This window comes from Passer domesticus, chromosome 8, assembly GCF_036417665.1.
Source record: "Passer domesticus isolate bPasDom1 chromosome 8, bPasDom1.hap1, whole genome shotgun sequence".
NCBI lineage: Eukaryota > Metazoa > Chordata > Aves > Passeriformes > Passeridae > Passer > Passer domesticus.
In genome coordinates, this window is record NC_087481.1 from 50125861 (window position 1) to 50143982 (window position 18122).

Below are 18122 nucleotides of genomic sequence, written 5' to 3' on the forward strand. Positions count from 1 at the left end.
AATTTTATCTGAGACTGCTAAATTCTAAATAACAAAAATAATTATCTCTGGAGAGGTGACTGAGGGAGTGAATAAGATAATTTTTTCTTCTTTAAAAATGAGAATGTGAAAAAGCCTTTGAAAACCCTAAGTGAAGGCACAAATGCTGTAATAAAAGTAAATTGTCAGAAATTTAGAAACATATGTGTTTTTTCTTTAATTTTATTTGTTTCCATATTTCAATACTGACACTGCTTTATGTTCCTTTTCTATAGGAATTCCAAGGCCTCCACATCCTCCAGATATATCTCCTTATTATCCATTATCACCAGGCACTGTAGGACAAATCCCCCATCCGCTAGGATGGTTAGTACCACAGTAAGGAGTTCCATTTTCTTAATTTCTTTTTTTCTTTTTCTGATGTGTAAAATTTATGTAAAAATATATGTGTCTGTGTGTGTGTGCATTGGGATGAGTTTGAGTTTGTTTGCCAACTGCCACTTCATTGAGTGTTATGAATTTACCCACCTCATGAAGGTTAATTAAGATATATGCCAGGTCATGTGGTCATAAACAAACCTGAGCAGCTGTCATCCCAACCAGTTGACAGCTTGTGAAACATGAATTTTAAACCCTTCCGCAGAAATGTCCTTTTCTTGTTATTGCCCTTACACTGCATTGCATGAGTTTTTATCAGATTTGGTTTTCTAGGGGTTCAGGGTGGTTCTCACAGATCCTCTGTGGTTTTTTTTGGGTTTTTTTTTGGGTTTTTTTTTTTTTGGGGTTTTTTTTTTTTTTTGGTTTTTTTTTTTTTTTTTTTTACTAGGGCCAGCCTCACTACAAATTTGCAATTTTAAATTTAATTTGCCTTGTCTTTTGAAAACCCTTTTGTTTTTCTAATGAAACAGTAGAGCTTTACATCGGCCACGAGCAGCATTCCTAGCTGAGATGTGGCTGGGCAGTTGGCAATTGGCATCTGAGGAATGGAATTTTAAACAAGTAAAAGGAATTAGTTTACTTTAAAACTGGCTAAGAAAAAAAACAGTGGAAAGTTAGTTTGGGGTTTGGTTTTGTTTTCAACTCCTCAGATCCCACTTGCAGGGCCTTGCTGGGTATGAGGTTCCCACCAGTAACTGAGTCCTTATTTTCTTTTTTTCTTATGTTGCCATCTCTCAATAGGTTTATAATACACTTAAGCACTGTATAAGCCTTTTGTATAGTATATTTGATTTAAATGCTTATAAAATCCATTTGCACTGCTGGATACAAAAGTTCTATGCATTATAAATCAAGACTGGTACCCTGTTTTTCTTACGTAACAGGCCTCCTCCATTTTGGGGTGATCATATTTTTTACAGAAATGAATTGCCCAAAGTTCAAAATAGTTTGCCCCTGCTTGAGGTTGTTTGGCCAGCTGTGCTAAAATACCTCTCCAAAAATTCCTCCATGAGGAACTGGAGTTGACACCCACAGGAGAGCAGGGGGTCACTGCATATCCCCAAGTCTTGGGCAAGGAGAGGTGGTGGCATCAGGGGCCTTGGAGGCCTTTCTCAAGCATAAAAGTGTTGATGCAGCAGAGGTGGAGCTTCTGGCCTTCCTTGTGGGTGGTCATGCAGCTATTTTGGATAGATGTTTCCCCACCCTGAGGGTGAAGCATGTCCATCACCTCTCTGCTGAATGTTGCTTATCCAGAAGAGCACATCTTGAGCAGAAGAAAAACCCAAAGCATTGATCCATGAAATCTGAAATTCGTCCTTGTTTGTGGTGATTTACCTTTTCCAAAGGACACCCTGAACAATTGTAGACTACATGTGAGCTCCTTAGCTCAAGTTTGCACAGCAACAACCTCAATGTTTGAAACAAATACACTCAGCTAGTGCCAAAAGTCAGTGACATGAAAGACATGAGAGGAAAGGGAAGAAACTCCTCACTGTCCCTGACCTATGTCCCATTGCTCATGTGTGTGTCTGTACTGTGCAGACACAGGTTTGTCCTCCTTGCACCTCATGCCATGGCTGCCAAAGCACGTGAATGATGCCACGTGTGGCCAGTTTCACCAGACAGGTGCTAATGACCACCTCTGTCTCTGGGCAACTCTGCCATCCCTGCTGCTTTAGAACAAGTCAACACCGTGGTGTGCTTGCCTACCCACAGCTCTTACAGCTTCTCCCAGTGATTTTTGTTGAGGGGTGGCACCATCACATTGGCTTTTGCTCTAGGAGAGTATCAGGGCCAACTTGGCAGAAGTAACCCAAGTTTTTAATTTCCCCTCTCCTTGCCTTTTGCACTTCACCATCAACTTCTCAACCCATCTATCCTCTGCTGGCCTGCATGTTTCTGGCATAGTACCCACTCCAAAAGCATCCTGCCCAGTCAGATGATATATTTGAAGGACAGATGAAACGAGCTAGCCAGCACAGACAAACCTCCATCAGAAAAAGTTGTGTGTCTTTCATGAGGATGCTGTTTTGCATGTTGCTGTATTTTTTAATTATTGTAATGAGGTGTGATTGTCTATTGGTTACCCACAATACTTCTTGGGGACTCTCCCCCGGTAACTCTTGTCAACACTTGTTAATCTGACAAAAGGCTACAAATTAAGCTCTGTTAATTTAATGTTTTCTCACCGAGATCTAAATACCGAAAGAGGCCCAAAGCGCAACTGAAGTCCTTTGATTCACTGTACTTTATTTTGGTATAAATTTACATTCATTATTGTTTTCCTTTGGATGTGTAGCCCTCAATTAGTGTGATGGCTCCATTAAAGCAAGCGAGACTTCGCCTTTAATTATTACAACAAAACACCTAGTTTCAGCTTGGGGAGAGGGTCTCTATTGACATAAGCAGAGGTTATAAAATTTAATTAGCCATTCCTATCAGATTTATGGCATTCAAATTGTTCTGTGTTTCTTTCCTTTGATCCTTGCTGTACAATCCCCAAGATTTTTGTTCTGATCAAATGAGAATAAAGCTTACTGTGCAGAGAGAAGTTTTTTGTTGTTCTTTTTTTTTTTTTTAAAGCCCTTTTTTTCCTTTCTCTCATTCCCTCTCTCCCTTTTTTTTTGCCAGGCAAGGTCAGCCAGTGTACCCAATCACGACAGGGGGTTTCCGCCACCCTTACCCAACAGCTCTGACCGTCAATGCTTCCATGTCAAGGTGAGTTCAAATACTGAGGTCCTAAATCAAGAGTCAATGTAGCTCCTCCTCCACTCACTGTAGGAGAGCATTTCATCTAGGCAGCAGATTCCTGAAAGCACTTCAGTTAAACATCCATCCTTAGCTTTTTGGTGGGGTGGAGGAGAGGCGAGGGCCACCTTCCCATGTGAGGAGAAGGTGGTGTCCTAATGCTGTCATTGGGCCTCAAGAATTTGTCTTAGAGGGAGAGGTGGAGGAGTGAGAAGCCACCTTTAAAAGCCAAACTAAATGAAAGAGCTGGGAGAGTGTAATGTTGAAAAAGCAGGGATGAGAAGTCATGATAGCCTTTACTTCCCTGGTGGCCATCAGCCAGAGCAGCGCTGTGTGCGCGGGAGGGAAGGCTCAGGAGGGAGGAGGACTGCTCTTCAGAAGAGTTGGGAGGAAGGTTATTGTGCTGTGTTTTCCCCTCCCAAAGCTCCAAACACTAATAGTCGACATAAAAGGGCCTGCCTGACCCTCAAAAGCTTTAGAAGTATATATTTCTCCCCCTCCCTACCTCCAATTAATTCCATCTAATTTTCCAGGGGCTGCTAGTTTTATTTACAAACTGGTTGGCAGCACTATGTTTAAGTAATCAGTAATTGCTCCTAATGATAGTTTTATTTTCTGTTCATCTGATTTTCAGCCTGGTTAATTAAATCGGTGGAAGTTTAGACTTTCCTGATGGGCTGAAACAGCTAATCCATTTTGATGATGGCACATAATTAAATTAGCATGCATTACATAGCAAGGTTCCACATCTCTTCCCTGCTCTGTCCCTTCCTCTCCATCTCTGCAGTTTAATATGTGAGCATTGGTGCATAGATGATCTAAGGAGGAAAAGACTGGTGAGGGTTGGGGGGAAGCACACCTCATTGAGAAGTGGAAATCTGTACCTAGGGCTCGTGAATGAATGGGTGGGAAAACATTGTGGTATGTGCTTTAGATAAGTAAACAAAAAAACTAAAAATTTAAATTAAAATGCTGGCCCAGCAAATAGTCAGCTGGAAAATCAACTTTAAAAAAAAAGTGTAGTCCCAGAACACAAAAAAAATACTAGGCTGGGGAGAGAGTTGCAAATTTAAACAATGGTTGCCTCCCCCTATTTAATCTTTTTAATATCTGTAAAAGACTTGCAGGCATGGTGTGAGGCAAAGTAGAGCTTGATTTATTTTAATTATTATTAGAGAGGCTAGTCATTTGAGGGAGGGGGGAGATGTGGAAGCAGGGGGGGCTATATTCCCAAGATAGACTTTATGAAAGGTATCTAGTTAAAAAGAGTACACAGCAAATTAAATACATTATTGTGGTAATGGGACGACAGAAGTAGAGGTCTATTATACTTATGGCAGTTATAGGAAATGTAGGCTCCTTGCCCTGTTCTAGCACATCCTTTGATATTCATTCCATTCAGCAGCAGGGCCAGGACTTCTCAGAATTAAGTGATGGGTCATTATACTTTAAACACCATGGAGAAGCCTAGATTGGCAATTAAACAGCACTTGCTGACACTCGCTTGTGCCACCCTGTGACCCCCTTTAGATTGAGTTGTTGGAGCTCGGGGCCCTCAGCCTGCTAAATTGGTAGCAGGCACTTCTCCTGACGAGGGCTGGCTCTGAAATCTGCCGGCTTCAAAGGGAGCAAGATCATGTATAAACCATAATGTGGGTGCACCGTGGCTCAAAAAATAAGGCAGGAATAGATGAAATGTTACAAGTGCAAGGGGAAAATGAGAGAATAATGACAAATCTAATGCAACTCAAAGCAGAATTGTTGCACAGAAAAATGCATCCCACTGCTTGTGCATAAAATCAAGGCAGGCAGATGACATCCAGTTAACAGAAACATGTCAACAGTGAAGTAAAGTGAGAGTGAGTAAGAGAGAAGCCCCTGAGACAGCCAGGAACAAAAAATTAGTTGTCCTTAACAAGTTAAGACTCATCATTATATTCTGGCTTGGAGCCATAAAAGGAGACAGTAGTGTATAATGAGCTGCTTAGAATTTTTAGGGTGTTTATTGCAATTCATGGAATACTTGTCTAGAGAAAAAAAAAAATCTGGTGAATGTCTTAGGCGAAGGTGAAGGTGTGCACATACACAGGAGCCTTTCTTTTTGTCTCTGACAGAAGCCCGTACGTGTGCACGTGCTCAGGCACACGTGCAGGGGCATGAATTGATTTAAGGTGTTTACCCTTTGTTTCAGCCCAGAAACTTCTCTGGTTTCCTGTAGATGGGAGCACCCTCTGTGTTCTCATACATGGTTTCATGTATGTTTTCCTGTGTCAGCCTGGGCTCAGCAGGGGGAATCAGCCCTTGTCCAGGTGTCTGGTGTGGTCAGGAAATTCCTGGTGGTGCCCATGCTGGCATTGGGCAACTGCCCTGCAGTGCCCTGCTGCCAGCCTTGCCTTTGCTGTGCTGTCTGTGCCTCAACAGCACAGACCTCAAACCTCACCCCTCCATCCACAGTTTTCCAGAGCCTGCCTTCAAAAATAGTTCTCATCTTTGCCTGCATTATGGTGTAGATCTTTGGAGCCTGTAGTGCTTCCCAACCTTTAGTTCCCTAAGCTTGGAAATTGCTCTTTATTAGTTTAAGTGTGCTTATGAATAGTTTATAAAAGGTTAATGGGTGACTAATAGTGGTTTTTCATGAGTGGTTGATACTATTAAGGTAGTGTCTTTAACCAGTTACAAGTCTTAGTTGTTGCTTGTAGCCTTGCCACACTCACGTTATATGCTTGTAGTATACCTGTAAGATTTCTTGATTCTTCATTACCCCTCTGTAATATGCCTTTAAGGTAAAATGAGGCAGGGCTAACTGAGTGATGGGCAAACAGTGGACCCACTATGAAAAAACAACTGCTGTGAGAGGAAATCAGGAAATAATTTAGCAGAATTACACCAGACAAACACTGCACAGCAGTTAAGTGGTGGCAGTGGAAAATACCTTCTGTAATTGAAATTTCAGGGGAAATTCACTTTTGCTGAATGTAATTACTGAAGTTGGAGTGTAGCCAGGAAGTTAAAAATTAACACCTTTCCCCTGCTCATACTGCCATGTGAGTGGCTGTCTACATGGAAATGAGCAGGCACTCAGATCTTGGGCTGAACCCTCATCCCACCAATGGAAGTCCATGGGATTGTGAGAGCAACTTTGGGTTCTGGAGTATGTTTTATAGCTCTAAATATAGGAAGGGATGTGTAAGTCCAATAGGAAGCCTTGTGAATTGGACAGACTCAGTATGACAAAGTGAAATGGTCACTGGTAATGAACACAGCACTTCCTCATGGAAACTGCAACCCTGAAAATAACTACTGAGCTGCAGCTGCCTGGTGATGAAGGCTGCTGTCTTTGGAGTTTAGAGCCCAGTGAGTAAAATACCCCAGCTGAGGTCAGTGGAGGCTTTGCCATCCTTTAGGCTTTGACACAAGGTGTGCATGCTGTGCTCTGCACTTAGATTTTCTCCCTGCTGGTACATGGCCAGTGCACTTCACGCTGAGCCCTCATGTCAGACCAGCAGAGCTCTTCCTGCCTGCTCTCTGAAGGAAGGCTTTTCATCTCCATCTTCATCCTTCATTGTCCCCTTCTTTCTGGCCTAACCAGCCCCAGCAGCATTGTCCTCTCTGAAGCACTCAGTCTTGCCAGAACAGTCCCTTGAGAGGATGTGTTTTTATCCCTGTGCTTAGACTGTGTTCAGCAAGGTCAGTTTTTTACCACCACTTTTATTTTTGATCATGTTTGTTAGTTATTTAAAAAAAAAAATCCAGCTCATACTGCCAGTTTTTATTTGCACTGTATCATGTTTGAAGGCCCCAGGCGCTGTGTGAACGAATTTTAGATATGTCCAATCAAAATATGTAGACATGGAAGTAGAGAAAGAACAGAAAAAAGTAATAAAAAGGCCCAGTTTGTGTCTTGCTGATGGTGGGCAGTTCTGTGGCAGAACTGGGACAAGGATGCCAGTCTCCTTTGCAGCCTTGACACTGTCTTCTGTTCTGACCTACCATGAACCAAAGCATATCCTCAAATGTGTGCTTCTCTCCCAGCTACTTTTGTCAGAGAGTGGGAAGGCACTTGGACAACCCACTTGGCAATTTGTGTCCGTGAGTCTTTAGCAGAAGTAGGAATGACCATTTTGCTGCCCATTCTCCTCTTCCCTTGCCATCCCACCTTCCTTGCCTCCCTTCTCTCCATGCCTTTGTTCATGAAGAACTACAATTCTCTACAACTTGAACAATTTCACATTCTCCCTGTCAGTCCTGCTCTTCCCAGCACTGCCTTCTAAGACAAAATAGTTCTGTCTAATCACCCTGAGTACTACCAGCTGATAGACAAAAGATCCTCAGAGCTTGTAGTGGACAGTGCTCTTGTTCATGAAAGTACTTCTGTGTCATCTTCTGAATGTAGAGAATGTCTGGGCAATCACAGGGGATGCGATTGTTAAGCTCAGTGTTGGCATTTATAAGAGGGGAGAGAAAAAGATAACCCCACTATATTTCTGATGCTTACACACGGCGGTATACATGGTATAGCACCCCATTTTAAATCCTGTTGGATAGAAAAAAATTACTGTATATTGGTGATAGAAGAAATAATTATTTATCCCATTGAGTGTTCCATAATCTTGGGTTATTTTGCTTGGATCAGATTGTTCAAAATCTGGGATGAGAATGGGGATTTGCAGTGAGAAAAGCCCTTGCCAGATCACTTTAATTTTGGTGTTTTGAGGAAAGTTACTTCTGAAACATAATTTTAGGCTAGAACCCATTCCCTGGAAACCAGTTGACTTCAGTGGGGGAAGGCAGTCAGTCATACTGTGCTTTCCTTATTTACTGCAAAACCTTTCTGAGGCTGTTGAGAAACAATTATATAAGTTAATCTTGCTTTTGAGAAGTTTGTTCATTTCTGTTAAAATGTAAAAAGTCTGAATGATTGTGCCATGTTTGTGCTGTGATCCCAATCAAGCAATTAGATTCATGCAGAAGGATTGCATATCCCTCTGAATCCACTGCAGGACTGGGATCTGTCCATGCATATGATCATAAACCATAAAGCTGACAACATTTTTTTCTGTTTAGAAAGTCTAGACTGTTAAAGCCTTTCTAGGTTACTTAAATGGATCAAAAATTCCACAATCTTCCACCTTCTGTTAAAGCAGTGTGGCTCAGAGATTTATTAGACACAAATAAATATTTTCTTTTTCTCCATCAACAAAATGTAGCTAATGAGGCGTCTATAAGTATTATCAAAAATGCATCTAGAATGTGTTGGCATTAATATTTTATTTTGCTGTCAATATAGAATAAAAGATGTCATCCTAAATTCACAACATGATTCAAAACTATAAAAATTGATTCCTTGGCTGCCACACATAATTTCTCAGCAAAGAAATGGACTGGTGGATTTTGTTTCAGGTAGCTGAAATTCCACCTTCATACAAGTTCATTCAGTTGAATTCGCCTTTTGTTAATGTTAAAAATCATGATGTCTCGTGTCAGTAATGATAATGAAGGGGAAGATTGGCTTTAATGACATTAGAAGAGTCATTATGTTTAATTTATTGCTAATTAATGCTGCCAGCTTTCATATGCTTTGTCTAGCTGTCATGTGCTTGTTATATGCCAGTTGTTTTTTTTTTTTTTTTTAATGTGTGTACACATCCCTCCCCATTCATTCATTTTTATTCTGACAATTTACACAGCTTTCTCTCCTCTAGGTTTCCTCCACACATGGTCCCGCCACACCATAGTTTACACACAACTGGAATTCCTCATCCGGCCATAGTCACACCAACAGTCAAACAGGAATCTTCCCAGAGCGACGTCGGCTCACTCCACAGCTCGTAAGTTGTTGCTTCCCCTGTCTTCTCTTTGGGATACTCAAAGCATCCCCTGTGCATGTGTGGCTTGTAAAAAGGCTTGGGTTTGTGATGGTTTTGCTGTGAAATATTTTTTCAATTTTTCTTTTCTGTTATAATTGATTTGAATGTGGTTTAGTTGCCAAAGTGTGTCCAAACGATGGTAGCAGTCTTTGAGTCATTCTGTGACATAGGCAAGTAGTTAGTAATTTCACCTGTTTGAACAAGGAAATGGAATTTTCTTGATTGAGATTCAAGTTTCTTGACCAGTTTCTCTATTACTCAGTGTCTAGTTTGAAGCCTTGAGATAACAGATATACCACAGGAGACAAAAAACTAAACATAAATGGCTTCTTCAAAGATTCAGAGAGCTGGTATTAAGTTTAGGTTTGAACTGACAAGAGCCCATTGATAAAGGGGTGTAATTATTTCCTCTACTGTCATGCTCAAGCTCTCCCTGTGAGCCCATTTTTCTGGAGCCCATGTCCTTCCAGGGTTCTTGTAGGGGCTCAGAGGGTACTTGGTGATGTTGCATAAACGTGAGGTGAGTTTTCTTGTAATGCTTTTAAGACTGTTGCCATACAGCAGCCAGGGTGAAGGGTCTAGACAACCTTCTGGTCCTCTTCCTAGAGATTGCTGAGGATTAATGCTAGAGAGATTGAGGGGATTAATTTAATAAACTCACAAGGAGTTCTCACTGTGAGGTCTCTGTCTGTTGTATCTTTACTCTACAGAAAACATCAGGACTCCAAAAAAGAAGAAGAGAAAAAGAAGCCACACATAAAGAAACCTCTTAATGCATTTATGTTGTATATGAAGGAAATGAGAGCAAAAGTTGTAGCAGAATGCACATTGAAAGAGAGCGCAGCCATCAACCAAATCCTCGGTCGAAGGGTAGGTAACAAGGGACAAGCACCAGCAGGGCCTGAAACTCGGTAGGATTCACACCTTCTGAATCCCTCTGTTTTTCTGCCATTGTGAAAATGGATAGGGAAATTGCTAAACCAAAGGCCTTGGTTTGTTTTTTAATTTTAACTGGCACTTCTTGCCAGTGGGGTCATTCATGGGGAAGATGAGGAGTTAATTAATAGCAGTGTTATTTCAGTATCATTTCCATGACTGGTTGATGCAAAAATCTTAGATTTTTATTTTGGCCTAAGATAGGCAGAAAAGTAAATGGGAAATGAAAAAACTTTGAGTACAGTACCAGTATCAGCACCTGTGAGAGCTAGAAGAGGCGAGGAAGTGCCAGTGGGGGAGACACCTCCAAAGCTGTAACTGAGTTCTAGCTCATGACAAGTGGTTCAGCTTCTGGACAATCTCCCCTGCTGTCTGTTTTTGTTTAGATTTATTAATTCTCCTCTCTCAACAGGAGACAAAAGGGGTTGAGTGCATGTAAATGATTAGTTGTGGTTCAGTTGATTTAACTGCAGTTATAATCTAGAGTTGTAAATAAATTATGAATGTCAGCATGCCAGATCATCTGTTTTATCTCTTTTTTATGAAAATCGATTCTAACTGTATGTGTATAAATATGTGTATAAATAACACACTTTGCTGTTAACATGCTTAAGAAAACCCCAACCACTAGTGCTTTTTATTTTGTCTTTTTGTCTTTTCTCCACCCCAGTGGCACGCGTTATCCAGAGAAGAGCAAGCGAAATACTATGAACTAGCAAGAAAGGAGCGACAGCTTCACATGCAGCTGTACCCGGGCTGGTCTGCACGGGATAACTATGTAGGTTCCTATTAAGTGGAAACTTGTAGTAGTAGAGCTTGTAGAAATGTCTGTGTGACCTGCTGAGCTACGACCACACATTGCACACAAGCACTGTGTGGAAAGGCTCAGGAGCCCAATCTGGTAATGACAACAGGCGCTTCCCTCGGCCATACCAAAACTACCTGGGGTGATTCCCACTTGGAAGAGGCTTCCTGGCTGGGACTAGTATGGGGTTAGAATAGCAGAGCTCTGTGAAAAACGTCTTTCCTTCACTTTTACCAGCGTCTGGAAATGCTGCTTGGCTTGCTGGTCATTTTGAATTTCATGTTTTAAAACAAAATTTTAAATGCCCCTTGTATGCTCCTCTCCTTTCCACCAAAAGAGATAAATAATTAGTGTCTTGTGCTTATCTGTGTGAGAGTGTAGTGGAAAGTGGAAGAATGACTTATCCTAGCTTCAGAGAAGGACTGGCAAAACCAAAAGCATTATATTTTTGAAAGGCTTACTCTCAAGTGGGGTTAAATGAATTATTCCACTCTATAGTTGTGTATTTTGTTTATGTTTTCTTTTTCACGCCCGCCCTCCTAATTTTTTAAAAAGTATATTGGAATTCATGATCAATTCATGGATTGTTTTAAAATTTATTCCTCCCTCTACTTTTCAGAAAGCCTGGTTTTGAGCTAAAAGTGGTAGTATTTTTTGTCTGTTAAAATGCATAAGGGCAGCTTTATAACTTCTAGTACTAAATAGCTCTTTCCATGAAGGGTAAGCTGTGCAGATGGTAATAAGTGTTTGCAAGCCTAAGCCCATAAATTCTTGACAGATTTGTGGATTGGTGAGAGCTCTAAACCCTTTTTAATAGGATTATAGCAGCATCTTGATTTTTTTTTAAAGTTAAATAAAAATCACCTAAAACTCCCAAGGTCTATAACTCTGTAATAAACCCTATTCTCTAAACCCTATTCTCTGCTTTCTAGTCACACTTCCCTGCAGGCTTGGGGACCACCAACTCTAAGGTTGATGTCAGTTTTGTGTAGGGTTGCACCTTATGGTTTTGTTGAAGTCTGTCTCTTTGATCCCCGTCTGTTTTATCATCAATATTCTGTTTTGCTCTATATAACAAACTTGCCTCCATGAATCTACATTTTTATATGGGTGGGAGGAAGCCAGTTCAGAGTCTGCAGTGAAGCCAGGAGAAGCAGCAGCAGCTCTTTACACTCTTCTGCCCTTTCAGTGATGGAGAATACACATGCTCACTTATTTAGCAATATGTACTTACTGACATTTTTTCAAATCCTTCTGTTTTCTTGATCATCTTCTCTTTCCAGCAGGCTCATACAGGTATACCTGTGCATGCTCAATTGTCCTTCCAGTTCAGAATATTCTTGATTCTCTGCTCCTCGGAGGAGACCTTTTTAAGTCTGATGAGGCACAGCTCCTGCTTAGCACATTTTCCTTCCCTTTTCAGCACAGTTTGGCCTGAGGCTGTCAGACCACAGGCTCGAGGTAGTTCCTCAGCACTGTGCAGTATCATCGTCTTGGGTGTTCAAAAGGGAGTCTAGGCTCGACTGAGGTTTCGGGAATGCTCATTCTGCACAGTGACTGTGCCACTGACAGATGGGCATGTACAAAGCCTCAGTGTTTAGGACCTTTTACTTTTGTCCTCACTGTGTGAACACTGAGAAACCCTTTCTTCTCAAGCTAAAAAGGACAGGATGAGAAAGCCGGTGCTTTCCCAGCGGCTTGATGCTGTACCCCCAGGTGACCTTCAGGGGGAACCTTCCTGCCTGAGGAGAGCGTGGTACCTTTGCATCATCCACAGGATTTATTTATGTCTCCTCTCCTGGTCCATTCACAGCTCTCCTGAGTGCCCCTCCTCCCTCAGCCGTTTGTAGGGTCTTGAGCCTTTCACACATCTAGCAGGGGAGTGACTTTGGGCTGCTTGAAGTGGTTAAATTGTTAAGCACCTCACATCAGGCTCAAGGATAAGGCCAGCTATAGTCCAAGTCTTCAGAGACAGGAGCAGTGCATTCAGGAAATGCAGCTTTCAGCCTCATGGTTTGTTGGTGTCACAAGGCACGTTGGCTCTTCCTGAGATCCAATATGAGATGTTTAGCAGTGCTGAGTGCTGGACTCAGAAGTATGTAAGGGTCCAGTCACCTCACCCACTGCATGACTAGAAAACTAGTACCAAAGAAATCTGCAGACCTATCAAAACCTGTTGGTTTGGCTCCAGAGAGAGAACTACCAAAATTGTTAGCAGGTATTTACACCCATATTTACTTGCAGCATAAAAATTTGTATAGTATGATGACAGAAAATGTTACAATCTGCTCAAGTCTTGGGAGAATAATCTTAGGCAAAGAAAAAATGGTGTCTTCTGCAGAGCACTTGAAAAACTGCTGCCACAGTTCCTTCCTTAAGTTCATATATTAATTTAGCTACATAGTCTAATATCCTCTTGTAGCCCAGAAATTGAACAAGCAAAGATTATTCTTCTCCCTGATGCTTTGAAAAGGGTGTAAAGAAGTCGATGTGGCATCTGTCCATTCTTTGTTAGGAAGAGTTTTAAAAGCTTGTGTTGAAAAAGAATGAGAAATTCCCGGTCCCTGGCTGACATTCCTGTAGATCAGGTGTTTTTAACAGATTGCTCCCTAATGGCATTTCAGTACTTTCACAAGCTCTTCAAGCCAGGTATTAAAGACAGGTGACTTCTGACCTTTGTTCTGGCTGGCCCTCGAGTGAAGAAGTCATAAGGTCTCAAACTGAAATAGCCCTTGAATTCCCAAATGTACTGCAAAAATTAAGCAAATTTGCCACAGATGCAGTCTGTTAATTGTGCCAGTGGCCTCCTTGAGATTAAATAAAAGTCAGGCTTATGATCTTGAGGCAATTGTCTGGTTTTGGTTATGTTGTTGAAAGCTGGAAAAAATTCACTGATTTTCTCAGAGTTACTGTCAATCTAGATCAATATAGATGGGGCAGAGTCTGACCCTCTTGCATCTTTATGTGATACATTTCAAGATACTGTGCTTTTCCCTATTCTGTTCTCAGAGAGCTTTAGGATCAGTGCTTGTCTGCATTATCTGCCTGTCATGCTAGACTGATGGCTGCTCTAGCAAATGACAATTTCCATATCCCAAAAAATTACCTCAGAGGTGTCAGAGACTATTTGTCATCAGCATCGAGGCTGCAGGATTGTGTGCCTGTTGTTTAAAGTTCCTTTGAGGTGGACAGTTCACACTGCTTTTTCCATCCCCAGAAGGATCTCATAAACCTGGAACAGCCTGGACAACAGGGTGGCAGTTTACAACCCTGAGCAAGCAAGGGGGAATGAGTGCAGAAACCCCATACCACAAGGCCAGCTTTGTGGAGGAAAAATGGGACAACAACAGATCAATGTTCTACATTCATGTTGGGGGAATTTTTTACTAATACATTCCAGGAAATCTATCATAGGGAGCATCCCAAATGTGGATGTGCCGTGCTGAAGCCCATCTTAACCATGTATCTGGGATCCATCTGCTGAGAAAGATGCCCACTGTGTGGGAGAACCTCTTGGCTTTCCCAGATACATCCAACCCTTCAAAAGATCTGTGAGATTCCTTCTTCCAAGATATGTTTGTTGCCCCTTGACCACAAGGGACTGCTGCTCCGAGGTCTTCTCATCAGCTGTGCTTGCTACCATGTCTTCAAAAGCCAGGAATTCTTGTGCTATTCACACCTGACATTGCTGATCCAAAAGTTGTTGCTTTTAGCATTTGGAGAGATGTGAAAATGAAATTACTCTGTTGCCTACGCTGGCCTTGTTGTACGAGTCTGCAAACCCCCCAGTGTTAGAGGAGTTTTCTTGGAAAAATAGCTGTTCTTTTTTGAACTATGCTTATTACTTTGTATTTTTTCTGTTGGAAAGCAATTACTGTTTTTCCACAGAAGCTGGGCTCCCAGTTGTCTTCTCCCACACTGTTGGAGGGAAACAGAACAGGCTTTTCGCCCTCCATTCAAAAACTGTAACAAATTTCATCATCTTGTGGTACAGCTTTTGGGAAAGGGATAGAGTTTAGCAAAACTGGTTGTTTCTTTGTGATAGAGCAAAATGTGGGAAGGGTCTTGGCTATGTCTGGATTTTTTTTTTCTTGTCCTGGCATTGCTTTCTGGCTTGTCAGTGGAACTATAAAACTGCAGGTTAGGATTTATCATTACTGTGGGCTTCCTTTTCTCCTTGAATGCTTGGGGTTTGGTGCTGAGGAACTTCAGAGGCTCAGTCTGACCGCATTCTCCCCTCTCTATTCTCCCTCTCCTTCCCCTTCCTGTCCCACCAATACATGACCACAAATGATTCTTGAAACTTCTACATGCAGGAGCATACAGATGTGAGATGTTTTTGTCTTCATGGTGATCTTAGCTCAAAAGCAGCAACTTGCAAGTCCTTCTGCCCCTGCCCCAGCTGCCCATGGCCTTGATGGGTGTTAGCACTGGGTGGGCAGCAGTAAGGCTGTCTGAAAAGTCACAGGGTAGGGAGGCAGAGTCAGTCCTGGGGTGCAGCATCTCCTTGGGGCTCCCCAAAGTTCCCTGCATGGAGGGTGGGACAGTGTCACACTTTGGTGTCCCCTCTTGGGAGCTTCCTGCTCCAGCTGCAGCCTCATTGCAAGGACACTTCTTTGGGGCTTATTTCTAATCCTTCTCGTTTGTGTATGTTTTCTGCAGGGAAAGAAGAAGAAGAGGAAAAGGGATAAGCAGCCAGGAGAGACCAATGGTAAGTAAAGATAAGTCTAAACGTCTCGCTTAGTGGAAGTGTGGCAGTCCTGGTGTGACCCTTGTAGGTACGGGGGAGGTGGGCACAGGTCTCCTGGCCTCAGAGGAGCCAGTCCCTATGTTAGACAGCTTTTTTTTTTTATTTTTTTTAAATGCACTCCAATAATTCACGCGTTACCGCCCTTCTAAAACTAGTAACCCAGCCATTGCATGTCAGAGCCTCCTGGCGCGGCACTAGCCGCCTTTGTCCGCGTAGTTGGCGAGCCTGTAACCGCAGAGCCGTAGCTGGAATGCCTGTGCCATCGTTTATCCAGCCGCCCGCTTCCTCCGCGCACCCGCGGGCGTGTGTGCGTGTCCGTGTGCGTGTGCTGTTAATTTGGGCTGTCCCTGGATGTCCTGATGCATGCCTTACAGTGGTAAATCGCACCCATCTTAAATTAAGGAGGTTTGCCATTCTATTTAGGAAATTAGAAATACTGCATAGGCAATCTCATAGTCGATCTTGAAGAAGCCCTAACTTAGTTTTTTTGAAGCCTTTGTATAATTTGTTCTTTTTTTTCAGAACACAGCGAATGTTTCCTAAATCCTTGCCTTTCACTTCCTCCGATTACAGGTGCTAACGTCATTTTGAGTCATTTAAAATAGTTTATAAACTGCTTTTTAATTTTTTTTCCTGCCATTATAGATTTTAACATTAAACACTTATGACATTAAGAAAAAAATACCATCCACACGTTTTGATAGTATTTATTATCTATATATCTTTATATCTATTATGTTTGATAGTATTTTTTAATTTTGTTTTTTGTTTTTGTAACAATTGCTATTAAAACAGTAATACAGTAAAAATAACGCAAGAGTTGTACTAACTGTGCAAATTGAATATGCAGTATTTCTTTAAAGAGACTGATAAAGAATGGAAGCAAGTCAGTAATGAACCTCCTTAATCTAATGGCATTTTTCATGGCTCCCACTAAGTCTTCTCACATGAGCATGCATACGCATTTTTTTTATTATTATTTTAGTTTTGGATCTTTTTTTTTCCTTTCTGCTCAAGCCTATTCATTGCAATTCACTAGCTGTACTAACTCAGCACCTTGCCATGCTTTACATTTTATTTTCTGGCTGATACTAACATACTCATCCCACAATCTGCTTATTCTTATCCATTCTTTTAAATACAAATTAATGAAAACAAGTAAATTGAATGTTATTCCAAAGCTGCATTATCCCAGGAGATATAATTTCTTTTTTTTTTCTTTCTTTTTTTTTTTCCTCTTATTTTGTATCTGAGTTGAAGAAAAAAGCATGTTCAGGATCTAACTTCCATACTCAGCTTCTTTTCTTCCTTTTTTCCCCCCTCTTAAAAAAAAAAAAAAAAAGAAACTCCAGCCCAAATTAAACTTGCCTGAAACATCCTGCTAGACAAACCACAAAGACTTTCCTCTACCTGCTCTCTTAAAAGGGAAAGAAACAGTCCTTTATAAAGGGATACTGCAGCTTTAATTGCAACAGCTAATCTCAAGAGTTGAATAAAAATGTGATTCTCACTTTTTTAAACTTTTAAATCAAAAGTCAATATTTGCAATTAATAACGAGGACATTGATTTTTATTCCCTTTTTTATTTTTATTTTTCCTTATTTTTACCTTTCTCTTTTTTCTCCCCTTTTCTCTTTTCCTCTCTCTCTCTCTCTCTCTCTCACTCCCCCCTCTCCCCTTTTCTTTTTTTCCTCTTCCTTTTCTGCTCGCTTTTCTTGAACTCATTCAGACCTGAGCGCTCCTAAGAAATGCCGAGCGCGCTTTGGCCTTGATCAACAGAATAACTGGTGCGGCCCCTGCAGGTGTGTATAGTTTTCCCAGACTCGCTATGGCTGATTTGCAGCTGGTTTATTTGGTACTTTCCCCTTTTTTTTCCTGCCTTGTTGCTTTGTAGCTCTGTGTTGTGATCTAGAAGACACAAGGGAGTGGGACACTGCCATCAGTAATCATCTCTCCGAAAGGGTTTTGCTTTTTTTTTTTTTCCTTTGTTGGTTGGTTGGTTTGTTGGTTTTTTTTTTTGCCTTCCTCTTTGCTGCTGCTAGCCAAAAACCCACTGTAAAACAGCATCAACCTTAAGCCCATCTGATCCGTGGCTCAACCACGCTCCTGCCTTCCAAGCCTCCACCCAAGGACAGTCTCTCCCAAGGCCCTTGATAGTGCGGCACTGAGTGCGGCTCCGACACCACACAGGCTCCTGGCTGTGTCGGAGATTTTTTTTTTGGTTTTCCCTTTGGCTCATTGTGAAAGTCCTATTTTCCTTCCTGCCCTTGGTACGAGGGGAGATTACCAAATAAAACGAAGGTGATTGAACGTAGCTGTAGCTGAGATGACGCAGACCAAATGAGCTCTATCCACCATTGTGTTGTATTTTTTGTGTTTACCTTATGCTAACAGATGCAAATACTCCAAAGAAGTGTCGGGCATTGTTCGGGCTTGACCGACAGAGTTTATGGTGCAAACCATGCAGGTATAAAACTACCCACTAGGCCTTTGGGGAAATAAAAGCAATCTGTCCTCTTAGTGCATTTGTGTGATTTTATTTTTTTAATCTTTTTTCCCCACTCCCCACCTTTCTCTCTCCCACAGCATCAATTGCTAA

General features: G+C 41.6%; 1 protein-coding gene across 21 annotated transcripts in view; it reads left to right on the top strand.

Moving 5' to 3' along the window:
- The window catches only part of TCF7L2 (transcription factor 7 like 2), a 172346-nt gene that overhangs the window by 147160 nt on the left and 7064 nt on the right, over window positions 1-18122 (top strand). For 5 of the 21 annotated variants that reach the window (XM_064431333.1, XM_064431324.1, XM_064431325.1 and 2 more), the window contains 8 exons: window positions 255-357; window positions 3049-3135; window positions 8853-8993; window positions 9743-9902; window positions 10639-10746; window positions 15436-15484; window positions 16046-16096; window positions 17253-17325. In XM_064431333.1, the coding sequence (XP_064287403.1) occupies window positions 255-357; window positions 3049-3135; window positions 8853-8993; window positions 9743-9902; window positions 10639-10746; window positions 15436-15484; window positions 16046-16096; window positions 17253-17325 (772 nt within the window). Of the gene's footprint in view, window positions 1-254; window positions 358-3048; window positions 3136-8852; window positions 8994-9742; window positions 9903-10638; window positions 10747-15435; window positions 15485-16045; window positions 16097-17252; window positions 17326-17917; window positions 17991-18122 lie in introns of all 21 variants that reach the window. The other 16 variants (XM_064431327.1, XM_064431340.1, XM_064431336.1 and 13 more) reach the window with 12 other exon arrangements.